The following is a 25,656-nucleotide window of genomic DNA, read 5'->3' on the forward strand; positions in this document are numbered from 1 at the left end:
CACTATGCTATGCTGCTGCTGCTAAATCGCTTCAGTCATGTCTGACTCTGTGCGACCCCATAGATGGCAGCCCACCAGGCAAGAACACTGGAGTGGGTTGCCATTTCCTCCTCCAGTGCATGAAAGTGAAAAGTGAAAGTGAAGTCGCTCAGTCGTATCCGACTGTTAGCGACCCCATGGACTGCAGCCTACCAGGCTCCTCCGTCCATGGGATTTGCCAGGCAAGAGTACTGGAATGGGTTGCCATTTTGGAACTAATAATTTGAAATAGTATGTATATCATGGAAGAATTCTCTTCTTTAAGACTTTTGCTCTTAGAAATACAGAAACTTCATTGAAGATCTTCCCTCCCTGTGCCCACCCCCAAATATACACACCATGGGCCATATTTCTCTCTCCAGAATATAAACATGCAAAATGTTATTCAAGCACTTAAGCCTGGAAGTTTATACTTGAGAATTAAATTTTGTTTGGACATGTTAGAACATTTTGAAAGGCAGGAATTGACAATCAACTCTAGCTTAAAAAAAAAAGAGAGAAGAGATTACAATGCTATTTGATTCCATAAGGGTAATTTTAATCACAGTGGAAAATAAGAATGTGACTCAAGTTTGAACAAGATAGATAGTCTGCATGAAACAAAATAAAAATAATCTATCCATCTCATGATCATCCACATTTCCAAACTATGAAAATTTGGCAAGTACACCCAAATAGAAAAGATTAAAACAACCTTGTTATGGAGTTGAGAATTAATAACTTAAAAAATATCTGTTTATCTGTTGTGATACACAGAGAAGTGTACTTTCCCGGTGTTAAATCGGTTCTTATAGGAGAGCTAAGATCCAGATCCTTCCCTTTTTGTCTGAATTCCAGTCTCTAATCTCTAAATGCTGTGGCATTTAAAATACATTTTCTTAGATGTTATGGAGGCTAAGTAAACTTTAAATGCTAATCTTTTACTGGGAAAGGGAAGAGTAGGATTTTGTCTACTGTTTATGTCCCTGTTTCCTGTAAATTCTTTATGGCTCCTTCAGTACTGGCTTCATGCATTCCTCAGCACAAGGCACTCATCCGGTGAAAATGGCTATGCTGTGTGCCTTCTCTTCCCCCTCCAGATTTCTCTAACCATACTAAAATTAAAACTAAAAGTATAGATAAAAGCAATGAAAATACAAATTCATTTCCTATATACTAGTTTCACCCAGTACTTTTGCTTAAAACTTTTATTTTGAAGTCTATTTCTGTGTTGAAATACACTTTTTTTGTACTTTGAGATGAGTGACAGAAATTTTTATTGCGTTACTGAATGGCCTTTTGTTCCCTATCCTTTAAGAAATACCATTAGATATGTATTTCATTAGGATATGCATACATATTTATTGTATATGGTGCTTCCCCGGTGGCTTAGGTGTAAAGAATCCACCCACAATGCAAAAGAGTTGGACACGACTTAGCAACTAAACAACATATTTATATACTCCAAGTCTTCATGCTGAAATGAGAGAAAAGAAATCATTTGTGCCAGGATTGTCTTCTAACATTGTCTAAAGTTTTCTAGCTTATTAATTACTTTCTCGCATTTTGAGTAAGGTCTTTGGTGTTTGTAGACAGCTGACTCATGCCAGTTCTGCCAAGACCCATATTTACTTTTCTCAAATCCAGATTGTTTGCCAGAGTAATATTGCTTAGTGACTCAGAAACACCAAGGATGATTTAACTTCAATTTGGAAAGTTTTGTTTGCTTTTATACTTATGGTTTTAGCTTTTTATTTGGCAAAACAGTGGAAATCAGCCATTTCTCATTCTGAAGATTAAAATTTTTAGGATATCGGTTTTCTCTAGAGAGGTGCTTAGGGTAGACACCATAGTCTTCTGGTTGGTGTTATATTGCACACCTGATAGTCACATATCAAAAATCCTGCACATGACAGAAATATTACATGACATGGGGAGAACTAAATTGAAACCATATTTTATATGCAACTCCAATTTGATATAGACCCAAAATTACTTCTGTGTGCATTACTTCTATTATTAATTTCTGTTTGTTTATCACTAATGTATCCTCTGCATACAGTTAAGCCAGACTTTGATGTTCCAAATATAAACATGCTAGCATCATATTTTTAAGGAGAATATATTAGCTGAGCTGTATTTCCAAGGGAATGTTCTATAATTTAATCATTGATATGTGCATTTATTGAAACACTAACTGTATCATTTATATAAAGCAACCAAATACTAAATCTATAAACCTGATCCATTTCTTAGATTAAACCTCTCTATCCATAGAGAAAATTTTGATGCTTTTGATTCTTCCTTGGAATAATCATCGTGAAATTACCATTATCTTTTGGCATTTAATACTCCCTGGGTGACATGTATTTCTTTTCTTGCACCATTTTTTTCTCACAATCTCAGATTACTGAATAAAAGTGTAACAAGTGGACTGCCTCTATCTCATTTTCTCTGCCCAATTATTTTTAAGACTTTTTATTACCTACTTCCTTCTGGTGTTCTAGAAGCAATAAACTCATTACAGATCGAAAACAATGAAGCATACTATGTTACATCACTTTTCATGTTCAAACCATTTTACATTGACTAACTTCTTTTCTCTACCTTAATGGGAGGTAAATGGTAAGTATTAACCTCCCTTTACGGCCAAGGGAACTGAGGTAACATTTAGATGTCAATGAAGAATCCACTCCAGTGAAAGCTTTGCTTGGTATTTGGGAAAAACTTGTTTCTACTTTCGTGCATATGGTAATTGAATACTCACTCTTTCTAGTTTAAGACACATATTAAAATGTATAATTAATAAGGAGATGTCATTTCAAACATGCCAGCAACTTAGTCTGTATTGCTTATCAGAATTTATTGCATTGTTCCTTTGAGGTAATTTTCCATCTACATAGAAAGGTCATTTATGGTACAAGGTTATATATGTATAAAAACAATGTACATTGATCTTTTTGAACTTGATATTCAGGAGAATAAGAAAGTCTTAAAAAACACCTGTTTTTAAGACTCTTTATGGAGTTTCATGTATCCCAAATGGCCTAATTATTTCAGAAAAACTATGATGAACTCCATTTGGGAATCATTGATTTTTTCTTCCAGTGGAAATATGAGTAAGACTTTTAAAAAATGACACGTGACTGTGTCAACCATGTAATGATTAACTATAGGGGAAATGTCTGATTGTCCATCTTGCCACCGACTTCTCTTCCTACAACTGCAGGGAGATTTTGTTTAGGGAGCTCATTTTTTTCAAATGGCAATGAATGCATACAGTTGTTTCCTTTTCATGGACAGTTGCTGACGCTGCGTTCCTCTGTGGAATATTTTACTGTAAAAACTATTTGTAGATGACTCTCCTTTCGCAAAGGCAAAGCCAAAATTAATTAATCACATTGGCATCATCCACAGGATTACAATGTTCTCTGGGGCACAGTATATTTCTTTTTTTCACCTCCACTCCCATTATAAATCCCTATTATACATGCATGCAGAATGAAAAAGGATCATGGGTCCATGACAGTGTTTTCAGCTTCACCCAATACTAAAATAGGGACCACTGCTGGTAGCCATTTTTGCATATAAAAGACACACATACACAGTAAATTTGGGAGGAGCAGGTTGTTACTTTTACAAATTGTGTGCTATATTTGGGTGTAGCTATTCAATATTAATTAAGCTACTAAGTTGTAATGATAGCTTAATTACTTTGCCAGCCTTATAAATCTAAAATCATTTTTAAAGACATTTTCATTGTCTACCTATGTGACTGTTTACTCAGTCACAGAGACTTCAGGCTGCAAACATGTGTTGAATGTGACCCTTCACCCAAATGGATTCTGTGTCTGATGTGTTTGATATTTGTCCATCTTATTTTCATGTAAATTGAAATATTTTAAAAGGTGTTCCCATCCATGTGATAGAGTTGTTCGTGTTTGTTCGTCACCACCTTTCTCCTTACCCTTGAAAAAAAAAATTGAGATTAGCATATGATGTGTTAAACCTTTTGGTGGCTTCCAAACCAGGGGTGTGATCGAATCGATGTTTTGCTCAATGACAGACTGGCATCAGTGATTGAAAACAGAATCTCAATTTTGGCAGCTTGGGGCTACAAGGCCTCGTGTCCTCCTTCCTAAACCTGCGAAAATTCCCATCCCAGGGGTTCTTTCCTAACCCTCCTTCAAAGATAATGGTATCTTTGAAGTGACTGTTTCCTGTAAGTGATTTTGACTAACACCCACCAGAAGATTGTCTCATTTGCCTGCTCCGGGCATGCTAACACTGGTGATGCTCTTGACAGGGTGGCAAGTGTGCAGAGTGAACCTGGCCAACAGAACCTTCTCATTCAGCAGCCACTGGGGAGGAAGAGGGGCCTGAGGCAGGTAAGCAACCCTGAAAGGGCAGGGGAGACAGTCTATGAAAGGGCAGTTCTATTCAATTTTTAATGTATATCAAGACTCTATTTTATGTGTATTAAGACTCTATTTTACCTGAAATATTTATTCCCCACCTGAAATAAGCAGTACAGAGCAACTTTAAAACATGGTAAGTGCTTGGGCAAAGTGGAGAGTTAGGGGCTTCTGTTTTTAGCTCCGAATCTTATTAGCAAACCTGGTTACTTGGTGAAATAAGGGGGCTTATATTTTTATTTGCTCCCTATCCAGAAACCATTGCCAGTCAAACTGCTGACCATGGAAGATTTGTTATAAAGCTCACTGAAGGTCTCTTTCTGTAGAGAGGCAGAGACAGTCATCCTTTCTTCCTCATTTCAAGATTAATGATTCTATTTAAAACTGAAATTCAAGGAGAGATTATCCTTAAAAATTTCCTTTGGTAGGGCGGGTTTCCTGTATGTTACCATCTAAATAAAACTCTAAATGAGGCTTTGTGCTGTGGCTTTGATGGGAACATCCCAGCACTGATTTGGAGGCTGGACATTTTCTCAGAATCTGGGGTGTTTTTCATCAGTCTTTCCTTCAAGGATAGAGTATATTCAGCTGCAGGTTTTAGATGAGCAAAGGCTGACTAGTAAGCAATCATTGCTAGTTTTGTATCCTGAAATTCTTACTATGACTATTTTAATTTATATTAATGTTCTTAAGCTATCTAAAGGGGTAACAATCGTTAAGACAGAATATAGGATTGGTTAAAGGGGATGCCAGAATTATATAAGTACTTGTGTTTAAATATGCAGGAAGAAGTTTATTTTATTGGCTAAGAATGTAAGGAACAATCATAAGACTCCACAGGGACCCTCAAAGAAGAGAACAAACCATAGACTCCTCTGAATTCAGTCTTTCCTCCCAGCAGTTAGATCCTTCCTGCTAGTTTTCTTTCTGCCTATTCCCTTTAGCTAAGGCGTCCTCTACTGTCACGTCAGAAGACTCAGACTGAACCCAGAAACCGCCACGGGGCTCGGCTGTCAACCACCCGCAGAAGCATTCAACCTAAGACAAAGCCATCTGGTGAGGCCTCCTGTGTCCCTCTGGGTAGACAGTGACACAAGGCCCACTGCCCTGCCACACGGTGGGGAAGGCCTTCAGAGACTGAGAGTCATGCAGATAAACACACCTTTGGAAGCCACTAGGGAAAGGGAAGAAGTTTCCCAGGGAATCTAGAGTGCCTTTTTTTCCTCTCACCTTCCTCAATCCCATCTCTCTCCTCGTGCACCTAGGTAAATGAATAATTCCCTTGTCTTTGGGAATTGTCTTTACAAAAGTCTTTATACTCTTTGGTATGAAAAAACTAAGAAATATTTAATAATTAAGATTACTATTGAGGGCTTCCCTGTGGTTCCATGGTTAAGAATCTGCCTGCCAAATGCAGGGGACACAGGTTTAATCCCTGGTCTGGGAAGTCCAAGTTGAACCACAAATGCTATGAAATTTGATGATAGAAGGTTGTGTTTTATTTACCCAAGCCAGGAACTGGGTTTGTTATATGTCTTACCAAAGACAAGGGCATGATGAGTAATAGGAACTTTTAATTCCTGTTGGCAGTTGTTATGAGCGATGACCCAGTTCACTTAATGCTGTGTACTGATCTTGTTTTTATGGAAAAACAATTTATGCAGAAAGGTTGTTTTATGTAAAAAATGATTTTTTCTACCCATGTGCTACTGTTTGTAAGAAGTGAAGTGAAGTGTGAGTTGTTTAGTCATGCCTACCTCTTTGGGACCCCAGCCCACCTGGTGGGCTGCAGCCCACCAGGCTCCTCCATCCATGAGATTTTCCAGGCAAGAATATGGGAGTGGGTAGTCATTTCTTTCTCCAGGGGATCTTCCCGACCCAGGGATCGAACCTGGGTCTACTGCACTGCAGGCAGATTCTTTATCAGCTGAGCTATGAGGAAAGCCCCTAAGAAGGTGAAATCAAAACATGTACCTAATGGCCTAATGTGCTCTCATTTATTGGTAAACCAGCAATGTCTTTACTAAGAAAGGCAGGAGACACTGGTTAAAGCTAATATTAAGCACTGCCAACCTACCATCCTCCTATTCCGATTTACTGCTCTACTTCCAACCTACAGCCGACCAAAAACGATCTGTGACCTTCATCGAGGCTCAGCCAGAGCCAGCAGGTGCCCCAACAGACACACTTCCTGCCACAGGCCAGCCACAGGGCTGCAGCCCAGCCCCATCCAGGAAACCAGAAGGAATGGACAAACCAGTGCTCACGTCTTCCCCCGCCATTGTTGTTGCTGATCTTCACAGCCTGTCTCCCAAGCAGGTGAGGGCCCTGGAGAAACAAGCAAGTCTTGCTCTTTGCATACATCTGTCTAAGAATGGGGATATGTAAATGTCATCCATATCATTTGAGTCTGAGTCAGTAATGTTCTGTCAGACACTGGTCCTATCATTATGAAAAAAAAATCAATTGTAAAGTATATGGCCAAGAATATATCTATTTGAGAAGGAATAAGAGAAGTCTTTATACTCTTTGTTATGAAAAAACTAAGAAATATTTCATAATTAAATGACCACTGAGGGTTTCCCTAGAGGTCCATTGGTTAAGAATCTGCCTGCCAATGCAGGGGACACAGGTTCAATCCTTGGTCCGGGAAGATACCACGTGCCACGGAGCATCTAAGCCTGTGTGCCACAACTACTGAGCCCACGCTCTAGAGCCCGTGCCGCACAGAGGAGAAGCCACCACAGTGAGAAGCCAGCATACCTCAATGAAAGAGTAGGCCCCACTTGCCACAATCAACGAAAATCCATGTGCAGTAACACCTAGCGCAGTCAAAAATAAAGAAGTAAATATATAAATAAAATTTTAAAAAATAGAATTACCATTGAAAACCAGTATACTATACATGGCTGACAGTTCAATTAAAAAGAATAAAGTTACCAATTTAGATGAAACCTTTAAATACATGCTTAGTCACTCAGTCATGTCCGACTCTTTGCGACCCCTCTGGACTGGCTGCCAGGTTCCTCTGTCCATGGGATTTCTCAGGCAAGAATTCTGGAATGGGTATCCATTGCCTTCTCCAGGGGATCTTCCCAACCCAGGGATCAAACTCATGTCTCTGGCATCTCCTACAATGAAGGTGGATTCTTTACCATCTGAGCCACCAGGGAAGCCCTTTAAATATAGAATCTTCTGAGAGGAACTTTTGTTTTGATCTTTTTTGTTGCTGTTTAGATATTTTTCTCGTTGTTCTGAGCCCACGTTCTTCTCATGTGGTATTTAAAGAAAGCTAAGGGGCAATATTATATATTTTATTAGTCTTTAATGGTTAAAATCATTGTAATACCTTTATCTCATTTTACCCTCACAGTCTACAAGGTGAACAGGGCCAAAAATGAGGCTCATGCAACAGGTTAGAAAACTGAGGCTTAGAAAGTTGAAAGGGCCTATATAAAATCTCACGTGTTCCAAAGGTTAAAACTACGTCCAGCTTTGTGAGTCCTTTCCAGTCACAGCTGGACAACAGTATTTTTTGATCCTCTTTCCTGGTATCCATCCTACCTTTCAGTGTTACGATCCTTTTGGTCATAGGGTGAGAACCTCCCAGCTGAAGAAGGAGAAAGGAAGGAGGACACAGAAGTACAAGGTGCTACGGCACACAGCCCCCTCTCTACGCAACTCTCAGACCCTGATGACTTCACAGGCCTTGAGACATCCATCCTCCTACAGCACGGAGACACAGTTCTTCATATCAGTGAGGAAAATGGCATGGAGAACCCCCTGCTGGCGAGTCAGTTCCCTTTTACTCCCACAGAGCGGGGGGAGACGGATGTAGACCTAGATGAGTCTCATGTTTAGTTCTGTACCTTTTAAGTGTTGTAGGTGTAGACAAGATGTGGAAGGGATCAGTTTGCTGAAAGTTGAAAACATTCACTTGGAATATATGAAAACACAGCACTTTACACCCAGTGGGTAGCACAAATCCCAGTAGATTTTTCTGCCAATGTGCATATTGTTTCATGAACATCTTTAAAAAATCAATGGCTAAGATGGTTTGGTTGTGTAAAGATCATGAAATCCAGGGAAGAATAAAAGGACAGAGCCATTTCACTGCACATTGTTTATGATTCAAGAAGCCTTGAGCAATTAAAAGTGTATAATATTACAGAGCTGCTTACCTAGGAATATTAAGAAGTAATGTATTCTAAAAAACTAATGCAATTTTTTGAGGTTACATAATACATCTCATGCAAATGTTTATTTTTCTAATTTCAAAAACATTAAATCAGGTGGCTATACAAGTAGCAATTTACATAAAAAATAATCAAAAGGAAAATATTAGTTTGGGGAAACTAAATATTAATAGCAAATAAGCCTACAGGCATTTTTTTTGATCAAAAATATAACCATTTAGAAGAAGAAAAAATACTATTTTTAGAACTTTGAACTTTTCAATTTATTTTTTAACTGTCATTTTCATTAAATATTGTAAATCAAAATGCTAATGCCATAAGTTCATTCCATTTCATAATCAACACAGAATATTCTAGAAATTATCAGACATAAATCTAAATTAAGAAGATATAAATAGCCTATAATATGATAAAAATTAAATATAAATATAATAGCTAGAAAGAGATGGTATTCCTACTTCTAGCCCTGATGACATCAATACCAACATTGGAAAATATCGGGAAATGTAATTATTTTCCCTTATAGTGTCCTGTGCCTGCCCTTAAGGGCATATTTTCAGATATTAAGATTAGTGTTATTAGAATTGGTTCAATAAAATAACTTTTCTCAATGTTAACAAATCTATATGCTCCTCTAGATGTTAAGCTTATGAAGAAAAAATATAACGTGCAATTTCTTTATAGACACAGTCAGCTTGTGTATTTTACTTTAACTTGACATTCAGTTACTTCAAGAAAAGTATAAAACTTAGGAGGCTCATGAGGCCATATCTAGTGTGTTATTAATCCTATAGTAGGGCTTGGCATCTTACAGTTCAAGATTAAATTTCAAAACTTTAACAATTTATATTAGAAAATTGTTATATAACTTCTAGCGTATAAAAACTCATATACATACCTAAATTGGTATGGTGGTGGGGTTTGTGTACATGTTTTCTAGCACTCAAGCTACAGTTTAGACTACAATTACATTGCAATGAATTTAGAACCCATTCTGTACACTTAAACTTTGGCTACGTTGGTTATGAAATATATATGTATATATAAAGGAGACCTGTTAAACTCACCCAAATCACAAAGCAAAATTATTTTTCTGTTAGCATTGCTTATTAAAGAGGCATTGTTTGTTATTGTGATTTATATTTTCCAGTATAATTTGGGGTTTTGGTCTCATTCACTAATAGAATGAAAGATATCCGTGAGTTAAAGGACAAAACTAAACATTTCAAATCTAAACATTCAGAAAACAGAGGTGGTAAATGACCTCTTCCACGTTTTACAATATTTTCAGGAAATTTATGCTTAATGCTGAGTTCTCAAATGCAGAAATACACATAAAGAAGTGGTTTTATGATTCTTGCTAAGGAGATATATTTCATCTGCTTAAAATTATGCTGCTCCCTTAGTGTTAGAGGCCTTATGTTTGGTAATTACAAATGTCTGGGCTATATGAGTCTTCTATATGTGTGTGTTTTGTTCCAGTTCCTTGATGCTTGACTCAGATTCTCTGTGTATAATTGTATCAAGTATTTAAAAAGTAAAAGGGTCGAAGAAAATTGTTAAACATCTGACCAGAATCCTATATACCTTTATATATATTTAAAAAGTAACAGACTGTGTTGAACATGACTATGCTGACCTGTCTGCCTTTTAGCCTGATTCCTTCACTTTAGTGTTATGGAAGTCTGTTGGAAACTTTTCCAATAAGCTAAATAATGTTGTACCTTGCAAAAAAGCCTCCACTCTGACAAACAGGGCCTTATAGAATAGGAATGTTTTCATACTGGGACTATGGAGATTTTACAGATATATACATCTGTTCCATTTAAGGTGCCCTTAAATGTGTTGAATGTAATGTGTTAAATGTCTGTGTGTAATTGATAAAATATATGTATGTGCATAAGATTGTCACAAGATGTATTCTCAGGAATACTGTACCCTGGATTTTGAAGGAATAATTATTTTAAAAAACGTTGGAGAAGATTAGAAAAAGATCAAGATAAGTAACAATTTTTTGTAATTCAAAATGTTATTGAGTATATGACTAAAAGTTAATTATTACATATGATAAATATAGTATTGGTAATACTAGATCATTTCTTAAGCTATGATACTTAATATTTATCTTGTTCAGAGGAAAATGAAAACAGACACTTACTTCCCATGTACAAAAAAACTGGACTCAACCAAGGGACTGCTCTTCTGAAATTAACTTTTGAGAGACCTTGGAATGAACATGTGACCTCCACAATAGTGGGTGTAGATTTACTCAGATTCAATTAAAGCAGTTCAAATTCTGGATACACCATTTTACACAACAAAACATTTAACTTTTGTTTTTCAGCATTTGCTGCTTTCTGTAATTCTTTTAGGTAAGTTTTATTTCTTTTTTCCAAAAATTAAACTGAGTTATTGAGTGCATTCGGACAAGGCACTTAGAACTATAGTGCCAAAAGGCATAAATGGGCATAACAATGCTGGGAGAAAAATCCGTAGAATTTGGGGGTCTGGTTTGGGCTTGTTGAGTAGGCTGGAAGTAATGTGTTTACTATTTCAAGCCTCCAATAGTACTCTGGGCAGAATACCAAGAGTACTTTCTTTCGTATTTGTCCCTTTAATCAGTTTAAAACATTCTCTACTCTGCTGTCCAGCTCTGAGAGTATCTGAACAGGAATAGAGTGTATGTTGGGACCAACAGGGAAAAAAAGGTCATACATAGAATGACAGTCCAATATAAAATTAAATACCCTTCGTCAAGTTGTACAGAGACTTTAGTAGTCTCCGTAATTTGCTGCTATCACACCGAGTTTTGCCGTTGCCCCGTCACCTCACACTTCCAAGTCCATGGCCTTGTCTTGGCAGTGACTAGAAAGTCTCGCTTCCTCATTTACTTCAGTGGGTCCTAACTGCACCTTTACAGAAACAAAGTTTGGTTTGACACTCAGGAGAATAAAAATAAGTTAGGGCAGAATGTATTTGGAAAAACTTAAGACAAATTTACTTATGTTGTTTTAGGGTCATTTAGGATTACAGATCAATGTACCTCCATATTTTTCAAAAGTCACTGTGACTGCAGGATGAAAATCCTTTATTAGCCATTTTACAGGTAAAAGCAAAAGATTGACTACACAGCCGATTTCCCTCAGATGACTATAAAGTTTGTTATGAATACTGAATGACCAAAGAGCATGGAAAAAATGCATATGAATAAATATTGAAATGTTTATGAAAGATATTTATGAAAGATAAGACTTCTGTGTTTGAATATGCACATATAATAAAATAAATTAAAAATATTTAAGATGCCTGATTGCATTTCATTTCTCATTTTTCAACACAAGAAATAGGTTAACTCCTTTAGGAAAGTGTTCATTTTAGACCCTGAGGTGTTTTTTGTTTTGGATCCCTGGAGCTTGTCTTGACATTCCTCCTCAACCCTCATAATCTGGCCTGAAGTCACCTTTCAGTTCAATACCTCTAATTCCACCCCCTTCCAAATGAGCTTCATTCTACTCATGCTTTCCATCCCTAACTTTCAAAATTAAGGAGAATGGGCACATTGGGAGACATATACCCCAGTATGACTTCTCTGCTTAAGTATGATCATTTGGAAGGACTGGTAGATTTCCCAAGAGGAATGTTAAGGGCCAGGTTATTCTCTGAATGTGATCCAAGTTTACCATGGGATCCAAGTTTACCATCACAGTTCTGTCTTTTATACAAAGTGCCTTATCCTTAAATTCAAAGTAATGCTCTTACTAAACTTTTTTTTTTTTCCCATGTGAATTTGTTACATGGAAAACTGTGTTCCTCTCTTTGTGGGAGTCAAGCCAAAAGACACAACCAAGCCAAAGATTCGAGAAGGAAGGATGTATTACTTTCAGCAATAATAGTGAAAATCTTTCCCAAAGCAGTGTCTCCCCAACAGGGAAAGTGGGTAATGCGTTTTTTCTCATTTGGTTTGGGGGTGTGTGTGTGTGTGTTAAGTTTTAAGCTAAGGGTACAAGTGTATTCAGGAAGGGGCTTGGTGGGTGGACAGTCCCTGATTTAGTAATTAAAGACATCAGGGTCAGGAAAGGTCAACAGCATCATTTCTTAGGTTCCAACTGATCTGGTGGTTGAGACTTCAGGCTAATCATTTTCATTGAAAAGAAATGGCTGAATTCACAACTGAGAGACTGGGGGCAGGAGGAGAAGGGGACGACCTAAGATGAGACGGCTGGATGGCATCACGGACTCGATGGACGTGAGTCTGAGTGAACTCCGGGAGATGGTGATGGACAGGGAGGCCTGGCGTGCTGCGATTCACAGGGTCGCAAAGAGTCGGACACGACTGAGCGACTGAACTGAAACTGAACTGTATCTTTGGGGCTTCCCAAGTGGCTCAGTGGTAAAGAATCTGCCTGCCAAGCACGAGACCTGGGTTTGATCCCTGGGTTGTGAAGATCCCCTGGAGAAGGGACTGGCTACCCACTCCAGTATTCTGGCCTGGAGAATTCCATGGACAGTCCATGGGGTCGCAAAGAGGCGGACGTGACTGAGTGACTTTCACTTTCACTGTATCTTTAGGAATGTTACTTCTATCTATGCTTGGTAACAGTGTTTGTTTCTGCAGAAGCTCTGGTCCCCTTAAGATTATTAATTACTATACAAAAGAATCTGAAAAAGATGAAAGAACTTAACTAAAAAAGATTAAGAAACTCCTCCGAGGGCTGGGAGACCTGACAGACCAGGTTTTTAGTTTTTGTTTTTTGAAAGCCCTGTATTAAAAACTGAAATCAAAGGAAGGAGGAAGGTGCTTCATTGCGAGGCCCCGCCCCTAAGCCCTTAAGGTGGCAGTCCTTCCCTCCAGGGGAGGCGGGACTTCCCCTTCAGGGCAGCTGCTTCCGGCGGAATCCGGAAAGATCTACGGAGAAGAGGTGGGACCAAAACTGCTCGGCCAATCTGGGCACAACGCCTTCATCTAGCCGGGCTCTTGTGCAGTAACTTGCGTTGGAGCACTAGCACCATGGCGTCTGGTTGCAAGATTGGCCCGTCCATCCTCAACAGTGACCTGGCCAGTTTAGGGGCCGAGTGCCTCCGGATGCTGGACTCTGGGGCCGATTATCTGCACCTGGATGTAATGGACGGGTAACTCTCCGCGGGGTTCGGGCCTGGGTTGTCGCGTGGGGCGGGATAGGCTCCCATTGACTGAGTACCTGTTAGGTGCACGGCGTCCCTGTGCCGCGAAGCGCCTCACTCTGAACGCGGTACTGAGGAAGGGGCCTGAGGTGGAAACCCAGGAGGCTCCGCTTGGAGGGGACCTGGGTTGCGACCGTGTCCCGAACCTCATCTCCTCCCCTCCCCCCCACGTAATGTGAATTCTTCTAGCACTTAGCACCCGGAAGCGACCTTAATTTCTAGGACCTGTCTCTCACTTTCAGTTGGAGAAACTGAGGCCCAAGGGGATAGGCATGACTTGCCCAAGCTCATATAGCTAGTTAGTGGCATTGCTGGGGAGACAGACTTGTATAACGATGACGAGCTTTGCACCTGGAGTGAGAACGCCCGAGTTGTGCCACTTGCTAGGTTACTTGGGACAAGCCATTTAACCTCATTGAGCTTCAGTTTCATTCTGTGAAAAGTGGGAGTAATAACACTCTACAGCCCAGGCATCTTTGGAAGATGAAATGAGCTGGTACAGGTAGTTTACAATGCCTGGCACATGGTAAATTTTCTATAATTGATGATAATTGTTGTCTCATTGTTCGAATTTTGATTTTCCTATCTATTTTCTCTTCAGGCACCCTGCTCTTCAGGGAGGTCAGTTTTTTGTAAGTAATTTTTAAGCACTGTAGTTATAGCCCATAATCAATATTGTTTGAAATCAGATTGATGCTAGTTTCATAAGTTGGTTATAAAATGAGGAACCAAGCTAGAGAAAACAGTTAATACTCCCTCAAGTTTACGCACATTGTGACAGAGTTGCAACTTGCATTTGCCGCACTGATAACTGCCATAAGATCAAAACAGCCATTAACCATGGTTTGGAGCAGAAGAGTAAAATTATTGAAAATAGGTAAAATCTCTGTGTACCCTCATGCAAATATGCAAATTCGTGTTTTTTGCAAAAATTACCAGTCATTTCCCTTTTCAGTGTCACTCATGAAAGATTCGTCTTCTTTGGTCTGGTTAGATCTGCTGTTTCTCTTTTCCATTTCATTCAGTTACTTCAACACTGTGCCCAACTGTTTAATGGCAAAATCTTAACCTTAAAGTTTTCCTCTGTCCATGGGATTTCCCAGGCACGAACACTGGAATGGGTTGCCATTTCCTTCTCCAAAATATTACTTCTTCCAGAACATAGCTTTTTAGTGTGCTTATCGCATGTCATTCTACTTACGTACTTTGTTTTTTGACACCTTTGCTTGAAAGCCCTGAACTTCCAAAAGTTACTGGAGTATGTACTTACAGATGGGTAGCTACATTTTTGTGTTTGAGATATAGAATGTGACAGAATTCTGAGTCACTTAGGAGTCTCGGGATAGAATAGACTTCCCAGGTGGTGCTAGTGGTAAAGAACTGGACAAAAGAGCCTGGCAGGCTTCAGTCCATAGGGTTGCAAAGAGTTGGACACAACTGAAATGACTTAGCACATATGAGTATAGTCTAACCATGTTTAAGTGAATGAATGGAGAAAATAATTTGTCCCAGTTTACCAATCAGAATATCAATGATAACAATAGGTAATGATAAATATAGAGCTCATAAAGAACACTCGATTGTTTCTAATACTTTTTTTTAGAGATTTTTTTTTCTTTTAAATTTATTTTTATTGAGGGGTAATTGCTTTACAGAATTTTATTTCCTGTGAAACCTCAACATGAATCAGCCATGGTGGTGGTGGTGATTTAGTTGCTAAATTGTGTCCGACTCTTGTGACCCCATGGACTGTAGCCCGCCAGGCTCCTCTGTCCATGGGATTTTTCCAGGCAAGGATACTGGAGTGGATTGCCATTTCCGTCTCCAGGGGATCTTCCCGACCCAGGAATCAAACCCAGGTCTCCTGCATTGCAGGCAGATTCTTTACCTACTGAGCTATGAGGGAAGCCCTGAATCAGCCATAGGTATACGTATATCCCCTGTTCTAATACTTTTTGTGAATTATCTCATGTAGCCCCATGAGCTGTTATCAGCACCAGAGTTGACAGTGAGGAGTCTAATATAAAGAGAGGTTAAGTTCCCTTGTAACTAGGAAATGATGGAACCACAATTGGAAGCAGGCAGCGGTTTGTTTTGTCTCAGAAACTGTCTTCTCTGGATACTCGGCTTACAGAGAATGATTAAGATATTGTCTGTCTTTGAGAGACAGCTAGTTTATATTTTTGTTATTTGTTTCATATCCCCTACTGCACGGTAAACGCCCTGAAAGCAGAGCTCACCTCTATTCTCTGCAGGAAAAGCACTGTGGCAGGCCTAGTTATAATTGGTTGGATGAATGGTTTTATCATAATAGAGGTATCTTCTAAGAAATATCTTGCCCCTCCCAGGCCTATGGCAGTCCTTGAGCTTGTTAAGTAAATGTATTTATTTTTTATTGACTCCTTTCCCCTTTTACTGAGAAACATCTTGGTTTGAAAATAAGCAAATTTTGCATACACTATTTTAAAAGCCTTTCCCTGTTAAGCATCACAACTTTGAGTTACTTTCATTCCCCTTTTGCAATAGGAAACCAGTTGGGGAGGTTCAGCCCCTTCCCCAGTGTCCCATCAGAACAGGCAGGGCCTGGCTAAATTGCAGTGCCGCTTAGGTCCAGGGTATGAACGAGGGGCTGTGGACTTCCTCTACTTTCTGCCTCCATGCTTTTCCTTTTCCTTGCCCCTTAAAAATCTCCAACAGTACATTGAGCTTGATGCACTGGTGGTTTTCTGGTCCTCTCTCTTTCCCTGAAGTCCCCACTGTGTCTTCTGATTAAAACTGAAGGACTTTGAAAGTCAGGAACAAGTTTTGGAGACACTGGTGGGTGGAGCATTAGTGTGGTTGGATATTTGAAGTAAAGGACAGGTGGATTTTTCTGGAAAAGAAAATTGGAGAGCATGTAAACATAAATGTGTCTTGACAGGAAGTGACTGGAAATGTATTGGTCTTAAATGTAGGAATAGAGCAAATAAGCAATTTCTAAATTAGTTGTTGTTGTCTGGTTGCTAAGTTGCATCCAGCTCTCTTTCACCCCATGAACTGCAGCATGCCGGGCTTCCCTGTCCTTCACTGTCTCCTAGAGTTTGGTCATGTTCATTGAGTTGGTGATGCCATCCAACCATCTCATTCTCTGTCACCCCCTTTTCCTCCAGCATTGTCTTTCCCAGCATCAGGGTGTTTTCCTGTGAGGTGGCTATTCACATCAGATGACCAAAGTATTAGAGCTTCAGCATCAGTCCTTCTAATGAATATTCAGGTTTGATTTCCTTTAGGATTGACTAGTTTGATCTTGTTGTCCAAGGGACTCTCAAGAGTCTTCTAAGCACCACAATTCAAAAGCATCAATTCTTTGGAGCTAAGCCTTCTTTATGGTCCATCTCTCACATCCATACATGTGTACTTGAAAACCATACCTTTGACTACATGGATCTTTTTCAGCAAAGTAATGTCTCTGCTTTCTAATATCACTGCAGATGGTGACTGCAGCCATGAAATTAAAAGACGCTTACTCCTTGGAAGAAAAGTTATGACCAACCTAGATAGTATATTCAAAAGCAGAGACATTACTTTGCTGACTAAGGTCTGTCTAATCAAGGCTATGGTTTTTCCTGTGGTCATGTATGGATGTGAGAGTTGGACTGTGAAGAAGGCTGAGTGCCGAAGAATTGATGCTTTTGAAGTGTGGTGTTGGAGAAGACTCTTGAGAGTCCCTTGGACTGCAAGGAGATCCAACCAGTCCATTCTGAAGGAGATCAATCTTCGGATTTCGTTGGAGCTGAAGTTCCAGTACTTTGAGTTGACTCATTGGAAAAGACTCTGATGCTGGGAGAGATTGAGGGCAGGAGGAGAAGGGGACAACCCAGGATGAGATGGCTAGATGGCATCACGGACTCGATGGATGTGAGTCTGAGTGAACTCTGGGAGATGGTGATGGACAGGGAGGCCTGACGTGCTGTGATTCATGGGGTCGCAAAGAGTTGGACACGACTGAGCGACTGAACTGAACTGAACTGAATGTCTCTGCTTTCTAATATGCTGTCTAGATTTGTCATAGGTTTCCTTCCAGGGAGCAGTAGTAGTGTTAGTCACTTAGTCGTGTCCAACTCTTTGCGACCCAATGGACTTTAGCCTGCCAGGCTCCTCTGTCCATGAAATTCTCCAGGCAAGAATACTGGAGTGGGTTGCCATTCTCTTCTCCAGGGGATCTTCCCTACTCGGCCCGAACCTGGGTCTGTGGCATTGCAGGCAGATTCTTTACCACTGCACCACCGGGGAAGCCCTCTAAGGAGCAAGTGTCTTTTAATTTTTTAATTTCATGGCTGCAGTCACCATCTACAGTGAATTTGGAGCCCAGGAAAATAAAGTTTGTCTCTGTTTCCACTTTTTCCCCTTCTCTTTGCCAAGAAGTGATGAGGCCAGATGCCATGATACTAGAATGTTAAGTTTAAGCCAGCTTTTTCACCCTCCTCTTTCACCGTCATCAAGAGGCTTTTTAGGTCCTCTTCCCTTTCTGCCATCAAAGTGGTATCAGTTGCATGTCTGAGGTTGTTGATATTTCTCCTGGCTATCTTGATCCAGCTTTTGATTCATCCACCTCACCATGTCGCATGATGTATTCTCCATGTAAGTTAAATAAGTAGGGTGACAGTATATGGCCTTGCTGTACTCCTTTCCCAATTTTGAACCAGTTCATTGTTCTATGTCTGGTCTAACTGTTGCTTCTTCACCTGCATAAAGGTTTCTTAGGAGGTAGGTAAGATGGTCTGGTATTTCCATCTCTTTAAGAATTTCCCACAGTTTGTGGTGATCCACACAGTCAAAGGCTTTAGCGTAGTCAATGAAGTAGAAATAGATGTTTTTCTGAGATTCCCTTGCTTTTTCTATGATCCAGCGGATGTTGGCAATTTGAACTCTGGTTCCTCTGCTTTTTTTAAATTCATCATGTACATCTGGAAGTTCTCAGTTCACATACTGCTGAAGCCTAGCTTGATGAATGCTGAGCATTACCTTGTTAGCATGTGAAATGAGTGCAGTTGTGTGTTAGTTTGAGCATTCTTTGGCATTGCCTTTCTTTGGGATTGGAATGAAAACTGACCTTCTCCACGCCTGTGTCTATTGCCGAATTTTCCAAATTTGCTGGCGTATTGAGTGCAGCACTTTACAGCATCATCTTTTACAATTTTAGATAGCTCAGCTGGAATTCCATCACCTCCATTAGTTTTTTTGTAGTAATGCTTCCTGAGGACCACTTCATACTCCAGGATGTCTGGCTCTAGGTGAGTGTCCCCACCATCATGGTTATCCTGGTGGTTAAAACCTCTTTTGTATAGTTCTTGTATGCATTCTTGCCACTTCTTAATCTCTTCTGCTTCTTTTAGGTCCTTACCATTTCTGTCCTTTATCATGCTCATCCTTGCATGAAATATTCCTTTGATATCTCCAGTTTTCTTGAAGAGATCTCCATTCTTTCCCATTTTGTTGTTTTCCTCTACTTTTTTGCATTGTTCATTTAAGATGGCCTTCTTATCTCTGCTTTTCTTTGAAACTCTGCATTCAGTTGGGTATATCTTTCCATTTTTTCCTTACCTTTCACTTCTCTTCTCAGCTGTTTGTAATACCTCCTCAGACAACCATTTTGCCTTGTATTTCTTTTTCTTGAGGATGGTTTTGGTTACTTCCTCCTACACAGTGCTAGGAACTTCCATGGTTCTTCAGGCACTCTACCCAGATGTTATCCCTTGAATTTATTCATTGCCTCCACTGCATAATCAATAATAAGTAGTTTGATTTAGGTAAAATCTGAATGGCCTAGTGGTTTTCTCTACTTTTTTCAATTTAAGCCTGAATTTTGCCATAAGGAGCTCATGAGATGAGCCACATTCAGCTCCAGGTCTTGACTTCGCTGACTGTGTAGAACTTCTTCATCTTTGGCTGCAAAGAGTATAATCAGTCTCATGTTGGTACTGACCATCTGGTGATGCCCATTTGTAGAGTCATGTCCTGTTGTTGGAAGAGGGTGTTTGCTATGACCAGTGTGTTCTCAACAGAGTGTCTCTGTTAGCCTTTTCCCTGCTTCATTTTGTACTCTACGGCCAAACTTGCCTGTTAATCCAGGTAACTCTTGACTTCCTGCTTTTGCATTCTAGTCCTCTGTGATGAAAAGGACATCTTTTATTTTGGTGTTAGTTCTAGGAGGTCTTGGAGATTTTCATAGAACCATTCAACTTCAGCTTCTTTGGCTTTAGTGGCTAGAGCATAGAGTTGGATTACTGTGATATTGAATGATTTGCCAGGATCATTCTTGTCGTTTTGAGATTGCACCCAAGTACTGCATTTTGGACTCTTGTTGGCTGGGAGGGCTACTCCATTTCTTTTCATCAGTTCTTGCCCACAGTAGTAGATACGATGGTCATCTGAATTAAATTCGCCCATTCCAGTCCATTTTTGGTTCGCTAAGATGTCGATGTTGACTCAGCATTTCCTGTTTGACCGTATCCAGTTTACCTTGATTCATGGACCTAACATTCCAGGTTCCTATGCTGTATTGTTCTTTATAGCTTCAGACTTTACTTTTCCCACCATATACATCTGCTGCTGAGCATCATTTCCGCTTTGGCCCAGCCTCTTCATTCTTTGTGGAGCTGTTTCTCCACTGTGCCCCCGTAGCATATTGGGCACCTCCTGATCTGGGGGACTCATCTTTCAGTGTCATATCTTTGTGCCTTTTCATAAACTGTGTACGGGGTTCTCTAGGCAAGAATACTGGAGCAATTTGCCCTCTCCTCCAGTGGACCACGTTTTATCAGAGCTCTTCACTTTGCCCTGTCCATCTTGGGTGGCCGTGCACTACAATGACTCATAGCTTTATTGAGGTACATAAGCCCCTTCCCCATGACAAGGCTGTGATCCGTGAAGGGGTCCTAAGTTAGTTAGGGCAATATAAAGCCAGGGAGATTTCACATTAGTACTAGATTTCTGACTTTTGAAAAACTTCCAGAAATTTCCAGTACTGGGCCCACAGTCTCACAGACCACCATTAGCCAGGCCAGATCTTTTTCATTTGTCCCCTGTCTCCTTCTGCCCTGTTTTAATCCTCCATGCTATCTGCCAACCCAGCCACCCCTATCCCCACCCCCGACTGCTCTCTCTCTTAAGGCTCTCCTCCCTTGGACTTTTTTTTCGGTTAGTTGTTAATTGTCAGTGAAGGGGCAGACAGGCCTTGCAGATAAGAGCCTGAACTTTGGAGCTGGGTTGACTGCCTCCTGCACTTACTGGTTGTGTGAGCTCTAGCCTCTCTTTCTCATCTATAAAAATACAGAAAACAGTGGTACCTGTCTCACTAAATTGGTGGCATGATTTTAATGAGTTAATATGATGGAATTGTTTAGAATGGCGGTTGTCCTGTATAATTCTTTATTAACCCGCATTCTGCCTGCTTGTCATCTAAGCTCAAGACCTTGGTGCTGGGTGCTAAGTCATTTAAGTCGTATCTGCCTCTTTGTGACCCCATGGACTGTAGCCAGCCAGGCTCCTCTGTCCATGGGATTCTCCAGGCAAGAATACTGGAGTGGGTTGGCGTGCCCTCCTCCAGGGGATCTTCCAGCCCATGGAGCGAACCTATGTCTCTTACGTCTCCTGCACTGGCAGGCAGGTTCTTACCACTAGCACCACCTGGAAAGCTCCGTGGTTTCTTCTCTTTGACAACACTTCCCACCCCACCACCACCCCACTGCACCTTAACAGAAAAACCCCGTCAGTTGCTATCCTTGTTTCTGTTTTTACTGTTTCTTGCCATTTACCGACACCTCTTGCCTTGCTTCTTCCAGTTTACTGCTCAGTCAGTTGTGCTGCTGCGGTATTGTTTCCATCTTAATTTTTCATTGCTTCTCTGGTGGCTCAGCTGATAAAGAATCCACCTGCAATGCGGGAAACCTGAGTTTGATCCCTGACTTGGGAAGATCCCCTGGAGAAGGGAAAGGCTACCCACTCCAGTATTTCATGTCTGGAGAATTTCATGTCTGACTCTTTGAAACCCCACTGTGTAGAACATGGGGTTGCAAAGAGTCAGACATGACCGAGCGACTTTGACTTTCTCTTTTAAAACCTCACTTGATCAGGATTAAAGTTCAAACAGTGAGCCTGGCATTCTGTATCATTTAATGTGACACAGTCTTGCCTCGTATTTTATTCATAGTAGCCAAGGTGGGCAGCACCGTCTCCCTTTCTTTGAGCTTAACTTGGTTTTCTTTACCTTTGTTCATTTCTTTCCCCATCTTGACAAATTCCATTAATTCTGTAATTCCATGGGGATCTGGGGCTTTCCTCCTGGCTTAGATGGTAAATAATCTGCCTGTAACGTGGGAAACCTGGGTTTGATCCCTGGGTCGAAAAGGTCCCCTGGAGAAGGAAATGGCAACCCACTCCAATATTCCTGCCTGGAGAATTCCATTGACATGAACCCCATGCTCTATCCCTTAAAAAAAAAAAAAATGCTATTCTACTTGCCTCTGGAACAATTACCTTATATTGCATACTTTAGCTTTTCTCTACAGGCCTCATTCAGGGTAATGCCTACTACTTTAACAAAAGAAAGCCTAGATTTCAGTGGCTTAATGTTATAAAGTTTTTTTTTCCTTCATGTAGTAGTTTGGTGTGAATATCCTTCCATGCAGAAATTCGGGGACATCAGAGTCCCCTTCCATCCCCTGTCTCTGCCCTTAAGGGCCTCTTTCCTGGCAGAAGGGTAAAATGAGAGCAGAACAGGAATATACTCAACCCCTGGGGCTCTGCAGTGACACGCATCACTTGTGTTCATATTTCACAGCCCTTTTGTGAGAATTAGTCACGTGGCCACCTGGTTTTAAAGGGAGTTGGGAAATGTGGCCCTTGGCCGAGCTGGCTTCCTGCCAACAACTATACTGTAGCAGTCAGTCATGAATTGTGGTGAGTCATTAGCCCTCTCTTGGTACCAGTGAGATTGTAACCTTTTCTGTGGTGAGCAGAGAAACTCACATTTTTAAAAATAAAATATAGTACTCTGAAGCACCCAGCCTAAATGTTGAAGTGAACTCGTGATACAACAAGAGAGCTGGAGTAGGGTAATGGTTAACTACCTTGGGTCCGATATCAGAAAGCCTTAATTTGAAACCTGACCCAACGAGTTATTAACTGGGTGACTTAGGGAAGTTATATCCTATGCTCCTTAAATGGAGATGATAACAGCATTTACTTCAGAGGGCTGTTGTGAAGATGAAATAAAATAAGGCACAATATCTGGTATGTTATAAACCTTTAGTAAGTGGTGGTTATTAATATACCTTAAGTTTCTTTATTGATAATCTTTAACAAAGCTTAAATAAACTTGTCATTTTGTGCCCTGTGGTAGAAGTAGATTAGAGATAGCCACAGGTGACTTGTGATAGGCTTAAGATTTGAGAAACCCTTATCAGAGTCTTGAACTTCCTAACTAGTATGTGACTTGGGCAAGTCATATAACTTTTGGGGTTTGATTTTGTCATCCTTCATTTCTTCCTGTCAGGGATTTTGAATTACAGCATTAAATTGGTCAATTATGTGACATTATGACTTCTTGGAATATCAAGGAGTTACTGCTCTGTAAAACTGAAATTCTATGGGTATTTTTAGTGTTTAATACTGATACTGATGTTAAATGTTAAATTGAAAAATATTGCAATCGCAGATAATCTCCTCTTTGTCTATCAGGATACATTTTGAGAAAAATACAGAGACTGAATTGAAAACATTTTCAGAGTAAGATTTTGTTTGTCTTGTAGGCATTTTGTTCCCAACATCACCTTTGGTCACCCTGTGGTAGAAAGCCTCCGAAAGCAGCTAGGCCAGGACCCTTTCTTTGGTAAGTGGGTGTTTATGGCATCTGAAGCTGAGTATCTTGCTCAAGGAAAGGGGAAGTAGCTGGTTGATTTCGCAACTTCCAATTTCACAGTGTACCCTTTTCCCTCCCCCTGTGCTGGGACTTCATTGGCCTCCTGTAAGAAGCTGAACTTGCCCACCTCGGGGCCTAGGCGCTTTGGCTAGAGTCTCTTTGCCTAAACTGTGTTCACTTGATCAGTGCTACCTCATCTTTCCACCTCAGATCCTTTGTTGTTGTTTCTTCAGAGAGCCCTGTCCTAAATTAACCTTTTTACCTTGTTGATTTTCTTAGAATTTCTTTCAATCTGCTTTTATCAGACTCTAAACTCCTTAAGGGCAGGATTTCATTCACTTGGTTTGCTGTGGTTTTCCCAGAGCATAGCATAGACACACAGCTGAGGCTCAATGTGATTGTTAAATGAACTTAGGAATCAGTTGATTTATGGTCTAGATGAGAAGTCGATTCATTGAAATTGGAGCTTTCTACAGGTCTCCCATGCTAGTAAAGTAATGCTCAAAATTCTCCAAGCCAGGCTTAAGCAATATGTGAACCATGAACTTCCAGATGTTCAAGCTAGTTTTAGAAAAGGCAGAGGAACCAGAGATCAAATTGCCAACATCCGCTGGATCATCGAAAAAGGAAGAGCCAATCTGATTTATTGGCTATGCCAAAGCTTTTGACTGTGTGGATCACAATAAACTGTGGAAAATTCTGAAAGAGATGGAAATCCCAGACCACCTGACCTGCCTCTTGAGAAACCTGTATGCAGGTCAAGAAGCAATAGATAGAACTGGACATGGAACAACAGACTGGTTCCAAATAGGAAAAGGAGTACATCAAGGCTGTATATTGTCACCCTGCTTATTTAACTTCTATGCAGAGTACATCATAAGAAATGCTGGGCTGGAAGAAGCACAAGCTGGAATCAAGATTGCTGGGAGAAATATCAGTATCCTCAGATATGCAGATGACACCACCCTTATGGCAGAAAGTGAAGAGGAACTAAAAAGCCTCTTCATGAAAGTGAAAGAGGAGAGTGAAAAAGTTGGCTAAAGCTCAACATTCAGAAAATGAAGATCATGGCATCTGGTCCCATCACTTCATGGGAAATAGATGTGGAAACAGTGTCAGACTTTATTTTTTTGGGCTCCAAGATCACTGCAGATGGTGACTGCAGCCATGAAATTAAAAGACGCTTACTCCTTGGAAGAAAAGTTATGACCAACTTAGATAGCATATTCAAAAGCAGAGACATTACTTTGCCGACTAAGGTCTGTCTAGTCAGGGCTATGGTTTTTCCAGGGGTCGTGTGGATGTGAGAGTTGGACTGTGAAGAAGGCTGAGCGCCGAAGAATTGATGCTTTTGAACTGTGGTGTTGGAGAAGACTCTTGAGGGTCCCTTGGACTGCAAGGAGATCCAACCAGTCCATTCTGAAGGAGATCAACCCTGGGATTTCTTTGGAAGGAATGATGCTAAAGCTGAAGCTCCAGTACTTTGGCCACCTCATGCAAAGAGTTGACTCATTGGAAAAGAGTCTGATGCTGGGAGGGATTGGGGGCAGGAGGAGAAGGGGACGACCGAGGATGAGACGGCTGGATGATATCACGGACTCGATGGATGTGAGTCTGAGTGAACTCCAGGAGTTGGTGATGGACAGGGAGGCCTGGCGTGTTGTGATTCATGGGGTCGCAAAGAGTCGGACACAACTGAGCGACTGAACTGAACTGAACAGGTCGGCGTACGCTCCACTTCAGTGTTGTAAGATAATGTGAATTAAGGTCTTTTTTAAGATCACATAGTGACCTAGAAGTTACTCCTGTGGAATGTAGATTTAGCCCATATATCCTTGTCACTGCTGCTGATGTTTTAAACTAAGTTAGCAGAGCCGCTATTGCCAGATCTCTGGTACAGAAGACATTTGGTGAGCTTTTATAAATAATGTGTATTTATGTAATT

At 40.5% G+C, this 25,656-nt stretch overlaps 2 protein-coding genes across 32 annotated transcripts in view; both read left to right on the forward strand.

Moving 5' to 3' along the window:
• Positions 1–11,925, forward strand: part of UNC80 (unc-80 homolog, NALCN channel complex subunit) — a 215,816-nt gene extending 203,891 nt beyond the window's left edge. For all 21 annotated transcript variants that reach the window (XM_042244174.2, XM_042244175.2, XM_027965136.3 and 18 more), the window contains 4 exons: positions 4,325–4,406; positions 5,378–5,489; positions 6,553–6,752; positions 8,028–11,925. In XM_042244174.2, the coding sequence (XP_042100108.1) occupies positions 4,325–4,406; positions 5,378–5,489; positions 6,553–6,752; positions 8,028–8,294 (661 nt within the window). In that variant the 3' untranslated portion in view covers positions 8,295–11,925. The remainder of the gene's footprint in view (positions 1–4,324; positions 4,407–5,377; positions 5,490–6,552; positions 6,753–8,027) is intronic.
• Positions 11,926–13,556: 1,631 nt separating this feature from the next.
• The window catches only part of RPE (ribulose-5-phosphate-3-epimerase), a 28,247-nt gene continuing 16,147 nt past the window's right edge, over positions 13,557–25,656 (forward strand). For 3 of the 11 annotated variants that reach the window (XM_012145021.5, XM_004004888.6, XM_042244184.2), the window contains exons 1-2: positions 13,557–13,759; positions 23,602–23,681. In XM_012145021.5, coding sequence (XP_012000411.1) covers positions 13,638–13,759; positions 23,602–23,681 — 202 coding nt within the window. In that variant the 5' untranslated portion in view covers positions 13,557–13,637. Of the gene's footprint in view, positions 13,760–14,411; positions 14,443–23,601; positions 23,682–25,656 lie in introns of all 11 variants that reach the window. The other 8 variants (XM_042244183.2, XM_012144959.5, XM_012144993.5 and 5 more) reach the window with 7 other exon arrangements.

This window comes from Ovis aries, chromosome 2 (genome assembly GCF_016772045.2).
Source record: "Ovis aries strain OAR_USU_Benz2616 breed Rambouillet chromosome 2, ARS-UI_Ramb_v3.0, whole genome shotgun sequence".
Classification (NCBI taxonomy): Eukaryota; Metazoa; Chordata; class Mammalia; order Artiodactyla; family Bovidae; genus Ovis; species Ovis aries.